This window comes from Myiozetetes cayanensis, unplaced genomic scaffold (assembly GCF_022539395.1).
Source record: "Myiozetetes cayanensis isolate MyiCay16 unplaced genomic scaffold, myiCay2020 scf10, whole genome shotgun sequence".
In the NCBI taxonomy this organism is placed as follows: Eukaryota; Metazoa; Chordata; class Aves; order Passeriformes; family Tyrannidae; genus Myiozetetes; species Myiozetetes cayanensis.
Window position 1 is genome coordinate 6868951 of NW_026086605.1, and position 19584 is coordinate 6888534.

General features: G+C 42.9%; 1 protein-coding gene across 2 annotated transcripts in view; it reads left to right on the forward strand.

Moving 5' to 3' along the window:
- The window catches only part of INPP5A (inositol polyphosphate-5-phosphatase A), a 188897-nt gene that overhangs the window by 141264 nt on the left and 28049 nt on the right, over window positions 1-19584 (forward strand). For both annotated transcript variants that reach the window (XM_050335517.1, XM_050335526.1), the window contains exons 10-11: window positions 14557-14652; window positions 14996-15070. In XM_050335517.1, the coding sequence (XP_050191474.1) occupies window positions 14557-14652; window positions 14996-15070 (171 nt within the window). The remainder of the gene's footprint in view (window positions 1-14556; window positions 14653-14995; window positions 15071-19584) is intronic.

Sequence of the window (19584 nt, forward strand, 5' to 3'; positions counted from 1 at the left end):
CTGTCAGAATTTCTGGTAAAACCTGAGACCATTGAAATGAAAGGCAATTTCTGCCAGTGATTTCTGTGCAGTTGGCTGTTTCAGTTGATTTTTTGCCAGTAACTTGCACAGATTTTTTTTCAGCCGTGAGCGTGTACTGGGAAGTACAGATGGATATATGTAGGCTGTTACCATTAACATTGTTCTCACCTTTGATAATTTCTCTAGAACTAAATGGAACTTGAATCAAAGCCTGTGAATTACAGTTTTTTAACTGAGCAGCTCTGTGTACTAATTTATTGTGGTTTTATAATGGTAATTTTAAAATCCTTTAATACTGGCAGCTGAATTTCTTGCGCAGCGAGTGTAGTTCTGAGAAGTTAAAGGATGTCCCTTATGGAGTAAACACGTCACAGTTAGTGCAAACCACATTGGTTGCTTAGTTCATACAGTTGTGAAATCACGTTGTTATGGATAGTTCAGTACTGCAATTACAAGTAATACTACAACATTAGCAATCATGCAGAAAAAGCATTCTTTCAGTGCCATTCAAAAACCTGGTCTGTCTTGGTTTTCTCACTCTGAAATACCTGGTGACAGTCCAGAAGTGTCCATTACATAGATAGGAGAACCTCTTTTCAGTAGGTGTGGAGGGCTTATCAAGGGTAACTGTTTCCAGTATTACCCCACTTGTAAATGCCATTGGTGAGCCAGCAAGATTTATTTTTCATTTCTGTCCTTTATTTTTGCAGTTTTAACAACTGCTGAATTGACAAGGTATAAGTATTATAACCGAGTGGAACGTTCAAGAGCTCTGCTCACATCTGGTAGTAGAAAAATCATTGATGTTTTCCCAGAATGTACTGGAAATCTCTTTACCTTGACATATTTGTGTATAATTTAAAATAGAAGGAAAGCTTTGAACCACTAATGCCTGGGTGATGTTTCGTGACCCCTTAGATCAGTCATAGTTAGAAGGAGTTTAAGCAGTAAGACCAGCCAATTGTAATGGCTCATCTGTAGCCAACAGACTATAAAGATGGTTTAGAACAAACTGAAGTACCTGGGACGTTGCAGAATGCTGGAAGAGTGATAGATTTCTTCCCGTAGTTAAGGGAAAGAAAGGAGGGAAGCACTGAGCAAGATTCTCATTAGCTGAAGGCTCGTTAGCTTAGACATTCGTTTCAGGCAAACTAATGATGGAAGAGTTGGTAGTGAGAAAAAAATTGAAGGATAAAATGCAGCCACAAAACTTGCTTGAATGAGGCAGTTCGTTGTGAGATCATCAGTTTGGATGAAGGTGGTGAAGTGAAATCAAATGATCCTATGGCATGACGGGTTCTGAAAACATCATGTTTAAGTTTGTGCTGGGCTGTGTTGCACAGGCAGGAGCACTGGCAGAGCAGTAGGAGACAGGGCAAACAGCTCAAGCTCAGCTCCCATGGCATAATCACTCTGGCATCTTTAGGTGTACTGAAATCCATCGCATACCTCCACCACATGGATTGCAAAGGCATCATTTGGTGTGACAGGAGAGAGAGCAAGGCCCTGTGTCCTCTTACCCAGACCCTAGGCCAGGTCTGGGTGCCAAGGAGGAGTCTTCTTTCAGAGCTCGTAGGGCCAGGTGTGCTGAGCCAGGCTTCCTTAGACCGGCACTCCGGTTAACTCACACACCCTGGCTGTTGGACACAGGGTTTCCTGGGAATCAGAGGGCTGTGGTCTCATACTCTGCTGTGTCTTAAATCTCCCTGAGCAGACTTAGATAACTTTGGTCCCAGCTTTGCCTGTCATTAAAGTAATTTCTACTGAGTTTGATGCTGGTGAAGGAAGATACCACTTCTTTATTTCTTTATTTATATGTGCATTTCACTGATGCTAATCACCAAGTTAAATCTGCACCTGACCACAAGCAGCTGATGGAACATTCCTTTTAGCCATCCACTGTGTCCCTGATAGAGACAATCAGTAGGTAAAATCTGTGCAAATGAGCGGAGTTCAAGTGAGGGCTGCCCTAAACAGAACTTAAGCTATGCACCCGCCTTTGTGCCAAATTTTTCAGGGTTTTTTTTTCTCCTGTAATGAATCCATGTATTTTGTGCATTGGAGCATGGCACGGGGCCTTTTGGATGGCAGGCTCTTCAAGAGAGAGGAAGAAAGTTTTAATCACAAAAGCAGAAACTTCAGTCGGAGAAGTGATTCCGCACTTTGTTTCGTTTGTAAATGGCGCGTTTTGGCTTTTGTGAAACAGAACCCTGGTCCAATTCAGGACAGCGCTTCAGGGATTCTTTCCATGGAGCTTTTGAGTCTGAAATAGTGCCCATGAAAAGAGTAGGAGATTGAACATAATTTGTTCCAACAGCTAGTCTAAGATTTTTTCCAATCAAGATTCTTTCAGCATATTCCTCTTTGTTGAGCTATAAGCAGCTTTTAAAATAATGGCATTAGCCTATATTTCAGGGCTTCGCTGGGTGTTCCCAGCTCTGGTGATTAGTTACGAGAAATAGAAATGCCTGTATTGTAATCTTTTAATGGCTATGGGAGACTTGTAAACTAAGTTGAGATTTGAGCAATTTGGAGATTTCAAAATGAGCTGTAGAGTTCAGTGAGAAAGAAAAATGCGTCATTGAAATTCATGGTGCCACTTTGGTTTTCTTTGCTGAGATTTATCAGTGAAAGCCATATTGCTTTTCCCTTTGCCTTTATTTAAAGCTCTTCAATACATTGTTTTTAAGGTCCATTTCTTTTACAAGCTTTTCCTTTCAGCTTGCTCAGGGTATTGGGTCCTATGAACATCTGTTTGTGCCTAAAATCAGTGAGGACCTGGACTGTATCCTGCCTCCCTCCTCCCCTTTGTTTCCAGAGGCTATTGTTTCCGATTTCATGCTATCAGAGGGGCTGCATGTTTTCCTGTGTGAAGTTGTCAGAGAGATAAAAGCACAGGAGCAGGGTCACATTTCGAGGGATGGGCATGAAAAATTGGTAAAATGTATCTTAAGGGCCACCCACAAGACTTGATTGAAGAAATTCAGAAGTAAGGAGTAGAATTGTCATTTTAAAATCGTGCAGATTCTGGGCTGGAATAAGTACTGGTGAAATAAGTGTTTAAATGGCAGAAATCTCTTAGTCAGATTTACACTTAGTTGACTTATTCCTGTTGGGTAACTTGAGAGCTTTGTTACACAGAAAATACCATCATCTTCACTGTGATGCCCATGTCCCTCCAGTACAAGAGAGAGGGGCCAGAAGATTTAAGGCTTGTTTTACATCTTTCATCTGTCATAATGCACTGGGGAAAAGAGAAGCAGTACTGGAGGTGTCTGCCTGGCCAAAAGTTAGTATAGAATCACAGAATCGATAGGTTGTATGACACAAGACCTGCAAGGAGTACAGTAAGGATGATGATGATAAAAAGACAAATGGTGCAGCTTAATTAACCTAATGAAAGACATTTTCCAGGAAGGAAGCACAGTACTATCCGTGTAGCTGTGGCTGTGGTTTATAGTGCTGCAGGCCATGGTCAACCCAAACACACTTATCCCTTTGTCTGACATGAGTTCCAGAAGTGGCCCCCTGGTTTGAAAGGAGGCAGAGCAGTTCAGGTGCAGCAGGAGGGAAGAGCTGTGCTCACAGCTCACAGCTGTGCAGCTCAGCACTGTCCTCCCCTCCTGCAGTGACGCAGCAGGAAGAGCTACAGGTGTCTTAAAGGTGTTCTCTGAAAGGACTAAGCAGCCAGGAAGAAGCCGTGCCTGTCCCTAACTTAGTGTCAGCAGAGCTAAGGCAGTGCCTTGCTGGTCTGTCTGGTTTATCTTTTCACTTAGGTCTCTACGAGGTATGAAATTAAGTTTAACAGTGCTGGTGTGGGTCAGGGATTCACTGAGATGGTTGCTTTTATTTTAGAAGCTTGCAATGAGGGTTTTGTTAAAGCACATGAGAAGACAACAAATGAAATATGTAAGTTGTACTTTTTCCAAGGCAACTGATAGGTAAGGGATGCCAAGCAAGGCGTTCTCTTGCTGCCGAGTTACTAAATGATATATGTGATACAAATCAGCCTAGTGCTGGAATTTTAAGGAGATGTATTTTTTTTCTATAGCTTTTTTCCAAAGAGAAGTCAATTATTTTTCTTAAATGCATACATTATTTGCAATTTAATATGAGAAACCAAGTATACATTCTGAGTTTTGCTGAATTTATCAGCATTTTTGGCTATGGAAATTCAGGGCAGGGCACTAATATGCAGACTTATTTCCACTTTGCTAATATAGCGGGAAAAATTGCTAAACATGTTTTAAAAGTACAATAATTATTGAATTTATATCCTGTATGGTAATACTTCTGGATAATAATTTGTTTATAAATAGAAAAAGGAGAAAGCTGCAACACTGCAAATTGTGTAGCAGTTGTGTAGGTGAATTTAAAGAAGAGCACTCTGTGAGTGTTTTTAAATAGGAATATCATTTATGAGCACTCCTGTTTAACTTGCAGTGACCTTGGTCAGGGTTCTGGATCCCTCTCCCACTGCAGGAGTGGCTGTGGAGTTGACATTCCCTGCCAGCCCATGTCTGGTGGCACAGAGGGGTCCTGCCAGACCCCAGCCCCAAGGCTGCCGTGTGTCCCTGTGCTCCTGCTCCAGGCAGGCAGCAGAGCACATCTCAGACCAGCTGTGAGGAGACACCCGGGCACAAAGTCACACCAGCACAGTTCCAGTTTGGGGGACAAAGGGATAATCTGTGTCTTTCTCAGCATGACCACCACGTCTTCATGTCTTGCACTGCTTCAGGTATTATGGAGAGGAACTTTAACACTGCTGATAATGCCCATTTCTGGTCTTAATGGGTATAAATTCTTTTTGAAACCACAGCTTTTTTTATACCAGCAGTTTTCATTGGCATACCTGTCTGGTTTTGGAAGGGTAAAAGAATCTACTTTGTTTGTCTCAAAAGGGAAAAGAGCAAAGCCTAGAGTAAAAATTAATAGCACATCTTAAAATCCATTACAACATCTCCCTTTTTTCTGACTAAAAGTGAGTGAAAAAGGCCTCTCTAGAGGAAATAAAGAAGAAGTTATTACAGCTTTCACTTTTTTGTAGAGTATGAAAAAGCTTTCTGTATGTTAAACAGTCTTGTGGACATCTGGCATGATTGGTTTTAATCTGCTGACTAAAAAGTCAGGATTAAATCTTGCTTTACACCTCTTTGTATTGCGGTCAGTAAAGTGACAGAGCTGCCCTGAAACAATGGCACTACTTATTCCACCCAATATGCCATGTGGTAGATCACCCCCTTTTTCAGCACCACTTCTCTGCAAAGACAATGAAGCATCTGGTGGGGTTTTCCTGTGTCCAAGATATTTTTTGTCAGTAATTTCACTCAGCCGCTCTGCTTAGCTCTCCCTCGGTGCTACTTTTTGAGACGGGGTTTGCCAAATCCAGTGGCAAGAGGTCAGGAGGCCAAAGTGATGAATTTTTATGCGCCTGTTCCTTGTGTTTCTGCTCAGTCATGATTCTTTGCGCGCTGTGCTGCCTCTGAAAGGGAGCCACAGTGAGCAATTTGTCCTCCCGGGCTGCGGAGAATGGGGAGGCAGATGAGTTAAAGTGGCGTGTACGACTGCGGACAGAGCCGCGCACAAATGTTTCCTGACGGCCGAACAGAATCCTCCTGTCACTATTCAGCGCGAGAGGGGCTTGGGAGATTTGTAGCCTGTTGGCTTTCGATCAAGTGACAAATGAATTTAACAGCACTTAAAGATACAGCAGAAAGAATAGCACTTCAGCAGCCAGCCCCAGCTGTGAGTTCTGAGTGATGCTGCGTTAACACTTCTGAACTCGCGTTTTTCCCTCTCTTAGCATACTTGGGAGCTCTCTGTTTCCTCTGTGTTCCTCAGCATGTTTGAATCCTGATTTGCTTTAAGGAAAAAAATTTCATCTGTGTTTCAGAAACTCTTTAGAATGGGCTTTCTGGTTGTTGGCCCAGTTGGGTCCCATCCCCTCCAGAGGGTCACTGGTCATTACAAGCAGGAGGGCCCTGGTAGCCACGCTTCTGGCACAGCTTTCTGTCCTCACTCAGCAGTGCTCTCTGACACCCACCAGGGTCAAGTGAGATCAGCATCCATTGCAGGGTTAAATCCCTCTGGATCCCCAGCCAGTGCTGTGAAGTTGCTGGTCCTCCAAGTCTTTCTCTCTCCAATCAGCTGTGCCTCAGTAGTTGGCTGAGGGCTGTTACTGGTCAGCAGCTGAGCTTTGGACTTCTCCATGTCCTAGGGTGTCCTGAACATTGCAGTGCTGCACAACCCATCCTTCTCACACCATCCAACCCACACCCGAGGGGATGCAGAGCTGCCTTACCAGGATTGTGAAGAGAGGTGGCACATGGAATATGCCACCTTGTTTCCTCTCTCCACACTAACTGTTTTACTCCACAGCTGTTTCTGTGTGTTGCCAGTTGTTATTGGGTGTGGGGTGTGTACACAGGCTGATCTGTCTCTCCGTTTTACCCTTCATCAGGGAGAATACAGCAAACCCTGTGTCCACACCTACCACAGTACAAAGATATCCTTTATTCGTTTTATGCAAAAACATTTTCTTTAATGTGTGAATAAGGGCTCCTGGAAATGGGAGAACTCCATAATGGTTTGGGTCCTGTTGAAGAAGTGTCAGTCTGGTGGTGGGCAACGTGCCTGGAGACAGCCCTGCTGTTCACAGGGGTCAGGGTGCTGCCACAGCCAGGTACTTGGCACCTGCATGACCACATGATGGGAGAGGCACAATTCAGCAATCCATGGCTCTCCAGGCTATTTGAACATAACTAGCTGAAAAGGATTATTTGAACTTACAGGCTGCTGGACTTATATTCCATTTCAAACATGAATAAAGGAGCAAATGATGTGGAACCAGACAGGGAGTACATTGATGAGAAATGAATGAGATGTGGCAGGATGAAAAGTAGTTGGCTCAGAGAGGCTGGACAAATGGGAAAAAAAGGGGAAAAATACAGTAAGGAAATGGTCCACATGCTGCACCAGCAGGACATCACCTGGTCAGCCAGGTTTAGTCTCACTGTAACACCATGCAGCATGTTTCAATTATCAACACAGTGAATTTTGCATTCCCAACTTGTTCAGGTCCAGAAAACAGAGTGAGATGGAAATTATTTTCCTGTCATGTTTGTTTCCTTAAAAAGTAAAGTTAACTTGGGGGGGAGGGTGTTTTTTTCCTATAGACAGGAAACAGTAGAAGAAACAGGGACATCTCTCCCACTTTGCTGTACAGGGTTGTGACCGGCTGATGACCTGGATGGCACACGTCCCTCCTGGAGGGCACCTGTCCATCCCACAGTTGTGCTCAGGCTTAGCAAGAGCCCAGACCTCAGCTGCTGGCAGCCCTCAATGCACTCATGCCTCATGCAAGTCGCTTTCCTATTCTGGAATGTCTTTTTTTAAGGGACTAATTTTTTTTTTTTTTTTTTTTGGTGTTTTGCATAACGGGAAGAAGAATCAAGTTTTTTACTTCTTTATATTTCTAATTTTGTCATTAAAAGTATTCAGTGGCTGCATAAAGGCATCTATATTTTAAGTACATATATGGTTTGATTTCAGAATTGCCCAACATTTCATGTTTTTAAAGTCAGCTCCTGATGACAGCTACTGCAGGGAGTCTACTTTGTGGGAGCCAAAGGCTCACGCTCTCCAGAGGTAAAGCCTTGATCTTGAGCTGTGTCACACCACTGATCTTGTACAAAACTCTTCACTGATTTAAAGGACAAACTCTTGAATTTACTCCTTTTGGCAGTGCTGGTTGGGAGTGTTTCTGATGCTGTGCTGAAGTCAGATGGAAGCAAGGGACTGGGTCAGGACTCCCTGCAAGGGTTCATTCAGGAGGATGAGGCTGACAGACTCCAGTTACCTGGAAACCTGCAGTGTCCAGTGCTGGAAGGGAGTCAGGAAGCACCAAAGAAATTTCTTAGGTGTTGGCTTAAATTTTTGCTACTCACTGTTAGTGCTCCCATGTTTCATTTCTTAGGGCTGTAAGAAACCGTGACATTTGGAGGCAGCAGAAACACAAACACCATCAGCACAAACACAGGCAAATTTTACTGCTCGAAACAAAGGCAATTGCAAGACACATGGGAGCAGATGGGGTTTGCTTTTAAAATGAAAAGAAATAGAGGTTTTTAGTCTGCAAGAGATAAAAGCAAGCTTAGTTATAAGGAGAGAAGCTGCCTCATATTTCATTTCTCCTGAATTCAAGAGAATAGAGGATTTTACATTTTTCTACAGAAATAGACTTAAATCACAGATTCTGTGAGCTTCATCAAAGTCTTTGCTGAACAGAAACAATACACTCAGTCCTCTGCTTGGTCAGCTGGAGTGAAAAAGTGAAAGTGCTCTGAATGTTTCCAACAAGGAATTTTTCAAGCTGGTATTGCTGCTTGGCCAAAGCAGAAAAAAAAATGGAAGAGAAATAACAGAGTGTCTGAGTAAATCTGAAGAGGTTCACACCTTATGGGACAAGACAGCATATATTGCATATATGCAGAGGATTTTCCTAGGAACAGTTGGACTGTTCCAGTCCCTGTAATATGAAAAAGCAAATAATTGTCTTTGAAAACTTCCCCAGGACTATTTGACACCAGGTAGTGAAGCAAAATTATTAGAGGGATGGACAGGAGGAGGGAAGGGATTTTTCTAGCACACTACTTCCAAGTACTTCCAGATCTTATAGGGCTGTGGTTTTATCCAGACCTGATCAAAGTCCTGAATGTGTATTATTGATGTCAGCGAGTGAATTTAAACTGAGACCTCAGAAAGGGGACAGGGGAGCCCTTTGCCTTTGTCCACAGAGGCTCCACACAGGTCCTGATTCACACAGGTGCCAGACAGCTCCTGGTAAATTGTTTGTGAATCAGATGCTTCACTGAACTCAGGCTTGAGAACACAGTCAGGAAAACAAATGAGGGAATGCAAAAAGATGTGCGACCTGACCAGAGAGCCAGAGAGAGAAAGTGAGAAGGTAGTCAGCATGCAGGTGAATATGTCTGATGGAAAAGGAGTTCTAGCTTGATCTGTAATCTTGGAGAATCAGAGGCAGAGGCCTTTTGGATTTAATTCAGATTATTGTCTGAAGAAGATAATTAAAAAGTGAGTTGTCATTGCCACCAGCTGTTGACACAAAGCAAAGCTGCTGAGGCCAGGGGCCATGGTGAGGGACCTCAGGGCTCCCTCCAGACCTAGAGAAGGGCAGGCTGTGCCACCAACACGTGGCACTGGGCTGGCCATTCCAGCACTGAGCTGGCCATTCCAGCCCTGAACCGGTCATTCCAGCCTGAGCTGGCCATTCCAGCACCGGACTGTGCCACAGATCAGAGGGAGGGATCTGTGCAGAGGGAGCCAGATTGATGCTGTAGGTCCTGGGCATCTCCTGGGCCGGGCTCTCACTGGTACTGCTGCAATCTGCCCGTGAGGTTAAATCCTGACATGGTACAGGCAGCAAAGTCATGTCATGGGCAGGGATGTGCCCTCAGAAGGGAGGGCCATGCACAGGGCACGAGCTGCAGGGGCTCCCACTCTTCCATCCATCTGGCTCCTCTGCCACCTCTGCGCCCCTGGACATGAGCTGACTCCTCTGGGAACATCCCAAGAGAAAGTAATTTTCCATGTTGATATTTTAAGTGACTTCTCATTAATACTTGTTTGTATTTGTTCTTTGTTCAAGTAACATTTATGTCACTGCTGAGCTCAATTCCTGCTCCTCAGAGCTTATTAGTATTACAGGTGTAGCAACTGCTGTGGGACATTATAGCTATTTGCACACAATTAAAATTAACACAAGTTAATATATAGTCTAAAGGATATTTTTGCAATAGAAGTGTGTGTCCTCTCAGATAGGGTTTGATTGCTGCACCCTGGGGGACTGAGCCCTGTGATGCCCCTGACGTTTGCAGCAGCTGTGAGGCCAAAACCCTCTCCATGGCTCTGAAAGACCAGCCTCCATTTCAGTGGCAGGTAGAGTTTGAAAACCACAGTGTTACCTGTCCTGTGGCTAAATACTCAACTCCCTTTGACTCAGAAAGTTACATTTAACTTTGTTTTTCTCACTTGCAAATTTCATTTCTCTTACATCATGTGATTTGGTGAATTTGATGGTGGTATATTCCCAATATCCAGGAAATTGTATCAGCCCCTCACAGGAAAAGAGAAGCCCAAACAAGACATGTTCCTGTTATTCCCAAAGTAGCAAATCTTTTACCTTGCTGATGATTATTTCAAATACAATTTGCATCCAGATAATAATAAAAAAAGCATTTGATTATCCTAATTTAATAAGTCTCAGATTGATTTTGAATCTTGAGCAGCATTTCAGAAGACGTATTTCACTGTCATAATTAGATGATCCATGTACATCTGTCTTTTCTGTCCTGCCAGAACCCACAGAGTACGTAACTGGAATAAAATGAAATATCTTAAATGTAATGGATTTGGTTGCTCATGTGCTCAAGACCTTATTTCACCTGGCTCCTGTTAGCAGTCTTCAAACTCTGCACTACTCTCCTGGCACTCACAGCCATGAACACGTCTGTGTCAATCCATGCAGCACTGCAAATTGCAATGGCAGCTATTGCTGAACTTTCTTAATTGTACAAGAACAATGTATATTTTCTACTTTCTTTTCTTTTTTTTTTTTTTCTAGAAGAATTCAAAGTAATAAGTCCTAAGAAAAGTATTCAAATAATTGGGAAAAATAATACACATCTTTAACATCAGTAGACAGGATGGAGTGCAGGAGGCAGCAGTGCAGTCCACAGCTGCTCACAGTGCTTCCATACAAACACAATGTAAAATATGTTACAGAGTGTTGCATGCTTTATATATATATAACACAATTGTTTTAATGTCTGTATTCCTTTTGACTGTAGGTATGCAGAAATATAGTCTGAAACACTTTGCTGTGTGGTGTGTAGGGGGGAGCAGATCTATTTTAAAGGTGTGTTATGTGGTAAATAACAAGCTTTCCATTTCTGAGGATTGCCAAGTTTAAAATAAATTCCGTACTTGTCTCTTGCCAGTATAAAAAAACATTCCCTCCTGGCTTAGCCTAACAGGACATCGTTGCTACATCCCAAGGCCATTGTCAGGAAAGTTGTTGCTATGTTTTACAGTTCCATACACATAAATTATCACAAAGGGTTATTTCAAAAGTACTACAAAGCATCTACCTGTGTGGAGTATGGGAAAACAGGAATGAGACACAGCTGTGTTTGCTGGGGAAAGGCTGGATACTTAGCTGTCTCTCAGCTCTGAATGCCACTCTTCTGCAAGCTTTTTAACCAAATCTTATTTCCAAAGAAAATATATTAAAAAAAACCAAAACAGTTATGTTGAGTTTTGATATCTGATTTCCCCTCTTCTCCCCTTGTAAAAGAGTACCTTTGAGGGAATACTCAGCAAGGAACAGTGGGTTTTCATAGCATTTTGATTTTCTTTACTAGCAACAAAAAACCCCTTCATAAGCAGACTTGCCTAAAAAGGCACATGGTCCCGAAAGTTTTCTGCTTGGGTGACTACGACTGTGTAGAAATTGAAAGGAGGAGGAAAAAAGGAGTGCTCCAGCTTGTATAAGAAATGAACCTTTGCCCAATCACTTTTGTCTGTGAATAAGGTAACTTTTTGTGCGTGTGAAATTTGAAAGCAATAAGGTATGTGGGTCCTTTCTCTGTATCGGTTCTCAAGAGTCGATCGAGGGGTTTTTCTTTTGGAGACGGACTGAAGTTGGGAGATAAAGCAGCTCAGGGAAAAAAATGTTCTCAAGCAGATGCCTTTAAGAGACAGAAATCATGAATTTGTTGAATTGCAACCACTCTGGGGGTGGCTACAATGACTTTTTGACAGTGACAGTAACTCTGCCGTGTCTTTTCGAGCCCTTCTTTGGCCCATTCACTCTGGAAAGCTGCTTAAGCGCACTTAAGCGCATTAGCATTTGGATGCTCGGGGACCGTATTGACCCTCATTTGGAAAGTTTAAATGAGTGAAAGATGGAGCGATTTGTTAGGGCTTTAGAAACCAGCTTTAGAGAGCGGCGGGTTTTCCGCTCTGGTTTGTTCGGGTGCTTGTTCTAATCTGGTGTGCTGTTTGAAGGGACCAGACTGATTTGTGACACATGAGCCCAAAGCGCTCTTTTTTTGGGCTTGACCCGATTATGTGTCTGTGCTCTGAATTTCAATCAGTGGGTCGGAGGGAGCGCGGTTGGGAATGGCTCGCTGCTGGATTACCTCACTGGCTCCGTGCGGACACAGATGGCCAGGCAGTCAGTGCGTGTCTGAGGGACAAAAGGATCATCCGACAGGACATGGTGGGTGCGAGGGAACAGGTAGGAGGTCTGCGCCTAAAGTGAGTGGTCCCAGAAGTGGAGCCCCTGTGCGATCACCGTGCCCTTCCTTCTCCTCCCTGACAGAGTGAGGTTTTAACCAACCACCACCGGCATCTTCCCGCTCTTCTTCTAAGCCTTCCAAAAAAACACCTTAAAATCCTGCAGAGCAGATGGAGTTCTCCCAGGGCAGCCTGTGCTTGTGCCCGTGGGGCTAGTGCCCCTTGTGCCAGTGGAACCTCTGATTGTGCAGACACCTACAACTGCTTTGGCGTGTGCTGAGTATTTTAGGGTAAACCTGGAGTGAGATGTGTGTGATCCGTGGACATGGCAATGCTTTTGGGGAGTGAGGAAACAGTCAAAAAAGTTTGTCAGGAATGGACATCATTCATTCAGTGAGATGGGGAGTTGGAACCTGTTTCATTCACAGACTTGAAGAAAAATATCAGATTTAGGTTTTTTTTACCAAATCACAAGTTACCCATTAAAGATGAAGTCGCTCAGCTCACTGCTGTTTTACAAACTGGACACAGTTTGTACTGTGGCAATAAGCAAGGGCCTTTATCAAGGATCAAATCTTTTATCAACTGGGAGCAGAATGTCCATTGACAGATTGTTCCCATTCTGGAGCCAGTAACCTCAGCTGAGATCTAAAGTATTTGGAAGCAGATGGATTTTTGTTTAAATGCGTGTTTGGCATGTGTTTCTGCCTTCAGGAGAAAGTGAGAATGGGGAAGGGAGAAGTGAGCTGTAGTTCATGGCCTTGTGTCTGATAGATAATGCAACTCTGATAATGAATCCAAATATGAGTATTTCTATTTGTGAGAGGAAGAAGCATGTAGTAGGATGTGAAATTCTATTACCCTGTTACCACGGAACATTTTACTCGTGAATATTTGCAAAATGAAAATCTGTTGTCCGGCCATTACGAAAAGGAATGGAGCAGGCAGAGCAGAGAAGTCACCTCTTTGGCTTTCCTTGACTGAGTTGTTTTCTTTAGCATGCCTTTGTTTAAAACCTCTAGCAAAATAAGATTTTGTTCATGATGGCCTTTGCCAGTACCCATATCCAGGGCTGTGCACAGATCCTGTCAGCAGCCTGTGCCTCTGTTGCAGGTGAGGATGCTGAGCTGCCTCCCACATGTGGGGGCACATCTCTGCCTTTGAAAAGTGCTAAAGTTTCCTCAGTTCCCCTTTTCTGCCTGCTGCCTCGTGGTTACCAGCAGGCAGGCAGAGGGGCAGGGGTACCTGTGCACAACCCTCACAACCCTGCCCAGGCAGGGGGACTGCAGAGCACAAGGTGAACCTGCCCACCCCTCCCCTCAGTTAAGATGTAGTCTATCCCTGCATTTTGAAGCCCTTAACATAGTTAAAGCTTCACTGAAAGTATAGATTCAGCAAATCTAAAGTATGTTTTTAAGTAAAATTTATGCCCAAGTGCTTTTCTAAAAGCTCCAGATTTCACCTGTTGCTGTGCAGTGGAGCCAGCCCTTTGAACGGCCCATTCCCTGTTACTCCCCATTGCCAGGGGAGCTGGGCCTCAGCAAGGAGAGGGGACAATGGACCAAGGCCCAACGCTTCTGTGGAAATTCATACCTCTGTTCCTGATAAAGTGTTGATTTACAATGTGTTTTAGGCACCCAGTCCTCAGAATATTTGGAGATGTGGCGTTGTCTCTAGTTTAAAGAATGCTGCACGGGGAATTTGCTATCCAAAGTAAACCGTGAAAGTTGCTGCCAGATTGCTCAGGCTTCCAAAGTGTACTTGGAAAATGAATTTACAGAGCAGACGTTTTTGCAAACAAGAGTTAACTCACAGAACTGCAGTGCCAGTGTAGTTACCAGCTCTTAGGAACTGGCATAGAACCCAGCGGGGTGTGGAGTCATGAGCTGTAAGAAGTGGTTTGGAGGATGTTTACAAGTAATGCGCGATACCTGTGAAAGGACCTGTCTGCATGGTAGCAAGCTGAAAGCTTATTTGCCTTATCTGATTGATACTTTCTTAATATTGCCTGTTTCTCTCCAAATGGTAATTCAAGTTATTGTTTCAAGTCCATCATGAGTGGAAGTGACTTAAGTTAGCAACGTTTTGTATTTTGACCTACAGCAAATCATATTTCCAGGTGGGCATTGAGGATACATCGATTGATAATGTTCGATTAAATCTGGCCTTCTGTTGTGAATAAACTTGTTTCCCTTTCTCCCTTTGTGTTTTTCTTAGACACTATGTGCAAAGGCCACCATGCAGACCATCCGGGCAGCTGACACAAATGAAGTAGTCAAGCTAATATTTCGTGAATCTGATAATGACCGAAAGGTAAACAACTTAATGCCCTCAGCACCCCTGTGTAAATAGAAACGGTGTTGAATGTTCACTTTCTTTTCTACAGAGCATGAATATAGTTGTTCCAAACTGATAATGTAGAGGGAGGGGAGGGATATAGATTGTCACACCTAATGCTCAGTTAATTGGATCTGTTTAAGTGATTGCCAGCCAAGCAAATGGGCCAGCTGACAAGGGGCTTTGGACATGTGCAAATGTCGTGTGGTTTTAAAGGGCTGCATCTCTCTGGAAGGGTCACTGCCAGCAGCTGGGTGTTGGGCAGCCAAGTCCGAGAGCTTTGCTGACCTTTCTCCTCTGTTTGTTTGGGTTTTTTTAGGTTATGCTGCAATTAGAAAAGAAGCTCTTTGACTATTTTAATCAAGACGTATTTAGAGATAACAATGGCACTGCGGTAAGTTCATTGCTAAACACTTTTGAAGGAGTAATTTTACTAGTCACATACAAATTGCTTTTCTCTAACCAGCCCTTTATCTTTATCAGCCCTCCTGTCTGCAGAATGAGAAGAACCAACATAATAACAGCTCCAGATTTCCTCATCACTTAGCCAGTTATTTTGTGTGCAGGTTCTTAACTTTGGTGTGTTTACCTTCTTTATTATAGAAAAAAATTGTACATTAAATGTATATGATGATTCACTTTTTTTTTCCTATCCTCTGGTCTGCATTTCTTCAAGCACCTTGTTTCATTACTAGCTCTTCACAGTGCACCACAGTAACTTAGGAAAAGCCCTTCATACAAAGCTGTTCTGAAAATATTTCTGAGAGTACAAAATATACTAGAAACACAATAAGTAGAATAGAAATCTCAAACCCTGCAGCAGACTGTCACTGTTTGGGCAATCAAAAGGTTTCCCAAGAGGATAAAGCAGACAGGGAACACTAATGCTCTGATTTGTAATAAGGACTGTGATTTTTCTGTGAAAAGTGGCATTATATTTTCTTTCAGGTGATTTTATTTCATTTTGGAAAATCTGTATATCACTGCTTGCAGCTTCCTCTGTTTTCATCCAAGGTTCCTAGGAGTTATGTATCTAAAGGAATAAGTTCTCTGCCTGCTCACACAGCTTGTGGCTGCTTTGTGACAGGGATAGGATGCACACACGATCTGTGACTGTCCCTCTCTCTCCTCTCCTCTCTTCTCCTCTCCTGCCTATGGCTCATTCTCCCACTGTTCACAGAGAGCTGGGCTGTTGGAGGCTCTCTGTGAGGCTCCAGGGGCAAGGAGGGCAGCTGAAGCCCTGGTACCCTCTCTGGTTTTTAAGTGGGCTTCACCTAGGAGGTTAATTCCATGTGAGAATCTGAGATCTCACTCATTTGTTGAGGCCAGAAGAATTTGAGGAGTGAAACCCATGAGGGAGGTGAAGGTCTGGTTCTCCTTTTAGCACCTGCTGCCATCCCTTCCCAGTGTGACTCGTGTGTCCTGTGTGCTCACCTGTGTGGGCAATGTGCCTTCAATACACTGTGAGATCACTGTGGGGGTTGTTGGTTTTAAATTCCCAAAGTGAATGCATCCTAGGGAAATACATAATGTTTCTTTCACTGATCTTTTGCAGTTTTGGGGACATTTAATTCAAAGCAATAACTCTCCTTCCAATTCCATACTAATGCCATTCCTGTCCCAGCTTTTCCTCTGTGTGTATTATTGTAATAACTTTTTTAGCTTTTTTTTTTTAAGAAGAACTCAAGTGTCTGTCATTTGTATTTCCCCCCAGTATGTTCCTGAAGCTGAGCAAAGCTCTTCCTGGTGGTGCCATTTGCCATGTCCCAGTGGCATTTTGGATGGCTGCTGGTTGATTTGCATACAGGGCCGCGGGGTGTGAAGGCTCAGGCAGAATCCCACTTAAACACATTCCATTTCAAAATCAGTAGTCATTTCTTTCATGCATCAAGAAGCGGGAAATCTTCCAGATCAAACATGGAAGAAAAAGATAAATGATATAATGAGCCATTGGAGATAATCTAATCTTCATGGTCTAGTTAAACACGCAGCACCATGATCACTAAAAACAAACTACCTCTCTAAAAGGATAAATGTCTCTGTGCCGAATTCAACCCAAAAAATCCATCGCATCCTTCATCAACCGCCGGTCTTGTACCAGCCTGACAGAAATTTAATTCAAGCTGGCTCCTGAAAATAATTATTGTATTTTAAGAGTAGTAATCATTGGTCGGGACATGATTGAATGTGTCCATGCCTATTGACTTTTTCTATGATTTATAGCTTTGTTTAGTCGATATTCCCATCGAAATTGTATAATTAATTATAAGTGGGGCTGTCAGGTCTGCAGGATGGAGTGCCCTGATGAGTATTTGGGAAGATTAAATTTTCCTTAGCTGTACCAATGCAAGGCTTGGGAATTTTCACAGCACTGTGGCTGTTGGATAAAGATGTTTTCTGTGTGTTTAGCAACTGCTTTAGCTCAAAATCCATTGATTTTTCTGAGGGTATTTTTTTTATCAGTGCAGTGTCTCTTCAGTAACATTGGAATGTGTACGGATGTGGCAAGACCTGACAAATATTTATTATCAACAGGCTACTTTATCATTGTCCATACACAGTTATCCCTTCCTTTTTACATTGTAATCAACAAAAAGGATCTTAAGGTATATTTATAAAAATTATTATTTTTTATGAAAAATCTGATATAGGTACAAATTACCTGTTTAACAGAAATTCAGTTTGAAATGAATGCAGTAATCTGTCAGGTCTAATTTTTCCAAACTAAACTGTAGCTTATCCGACTTATCTGTACCTTATTCCAAAGTTAGCTTAGCAATTACCTGTATTAATTATCTCAGAGTGCAGTGACCATTCTGTATCGTTGTGTTTCAGAAAGGAACACCCAGATTTATCCAGCTCTGTGGTGATAGGGAGAAGAGAAAGCCTGTTTGAGAACAGCTGTAGCAATAACACAAAGCTTTCTTAATATTGAATTCCTGTGTTCTGATTAGCAAAAGCTTGGTGCCTCTGGCCTGGATGGTGGGACACAGCCAGGCTGTGCTGATCAGCTCCATGGTGTCCTCCTGCTTCGGGGGCTTGCCCGTGGGAGCTTGGCAGAGCACAAATGAGGCTTCTCTCATCTGCTCACACCTTCCCAGAGGCAGCAGCCCCCACTGCCACTCTGTGCCCAAAGTACCCCAGTGGTCCCCGCAGGGGACTCAGAGCACCCTGAGCCCTCCCATGGACTTCCCCAACAGGTCTGTGGTGCTGCCCACACTCCTGAGCTCAGTGGCTCACTGGAGCATCATTCACGCAAAACTTGGTCGTAGCTTTGGATTTGCCAGCCTTTCGGTGATAAAAATCAGCATGGCAGTGCTTTCAGAGAGCAGTAGTGTGCAGGGGGGTTTTGAATAAACCTACCCTTCTACCAAGTATTTTCAAATTCCTTAATTGTTTATGATAGATCAAGCTATAAGTAGTTTGTTGTGGTTTTTTTTTTTCAAAAGGAGTTCCCTGTTAATTTCAAAATAATCAAAAGAAAAGCAAGCGAGGAGTAATTATTTAATGAAAAAAATATAATCATGTTATTGATTTGTACCAAAGAACCACAAGCTAAATTGTATTTCTTCAGTAGTCAATTAAATAAATATATAGTAAGAATGTAAAAACCTGTAATGACTACAGAGGAATGATTTAATCCTTAGGAATCATTTTATAATCTTTAACCACAATCAGAAATGAGAAATAGTGCCGACATTCCTGTCTTTCATGTGATCCATGTTAAAGAATCAATCCAGGTAGAAGCTAATGCAGTGTCCTTAAGATTTGGACCACAACTGTGTAATAAAAGTAATCAGTGAATTAATTGTCTTAGGAATGGAACCTGATGTTACTCCCGCTAAATTCATGATCTCTTTTGCACATTGATGTTTGTGGGAGCTGGTGACTAATGGTGGAGTTGTGCTTGCTCTGGTGGTCCTGCTGTCCCTGGTGGTCCTGGGCTGTGCTGCCCCTGCCCCTCACCAGCCCCTCTGCCAGCCCTTGTCTGTGCCTGGGCTCAGCTCACAAGGATTAGCCCAAGGGTGCTGCTGCACAGCTCCAGAATCACCAGATAGTTCAGAGGGCACTGGTGCTGTACCAGCATTCGTCCCAAACCAGCTCCCAGAGTGTTACACTGAAAAGCCCAGTGATTTTCAGCTTGGATTTCCATGGATGGAAGTGATTCCATTTCTTACTCTAATTGTCCATCAGTTCTCTTGATGCAGAGGGCAAACAGTGAACTCCTACGGAGAGTACGTTCTTACTCAGGTTTTGTGTTTTGAACAGTGAACTCCCTTCACAGAATAAATTCCCTTTATTCTGTGTGTCTGTTCAGCTTCATCTGTTATGGTATGAGAAGAAGCTTATGATGTAAAAATGAATTGAGTAATAAAGGTCTTGTTCTCCCTCTGAGAAGTAGTGATTTAAAGTGATCTGGTATCAGGCTAATTAACTTAGAGGTGTTATTGCAAACAGTTCAGGCAAACATACTTTTAAATTGTAAGTAATTTATTTGTGGGTTTTTTTTTAGTATTCCCAGGAAATTATGAAATGATGTGCAAATTGAGCAGAAAGGTTTAGTCCACGAGGGACCTCTATTAAGCTTTTTGTGAGAATATGTGTGCTGATGAAGGTTAAGGATCTGGCGTCACTGAAAATGTATTAATCAACAGACAAGATATAGCACAATGCACTCTTTCCAATGGCCTTGGCTCTGACCCTTTTAAAGATAATGGGAATACTGTCCACTAGGAACTAGATTAGGACGATCAAGTGCATTTCATCAGGGTTTGACTTGAACCATGATCCCAGAGGTGAAAAGGCAGAGGTTTATCCACTGAGCCAACCAGCCCCTGTCCAGATAAAATCTTGAATATGATGTATAAGGGCAAATTAGGATAGAGGAAGGAAATTGATTGCTTAGGA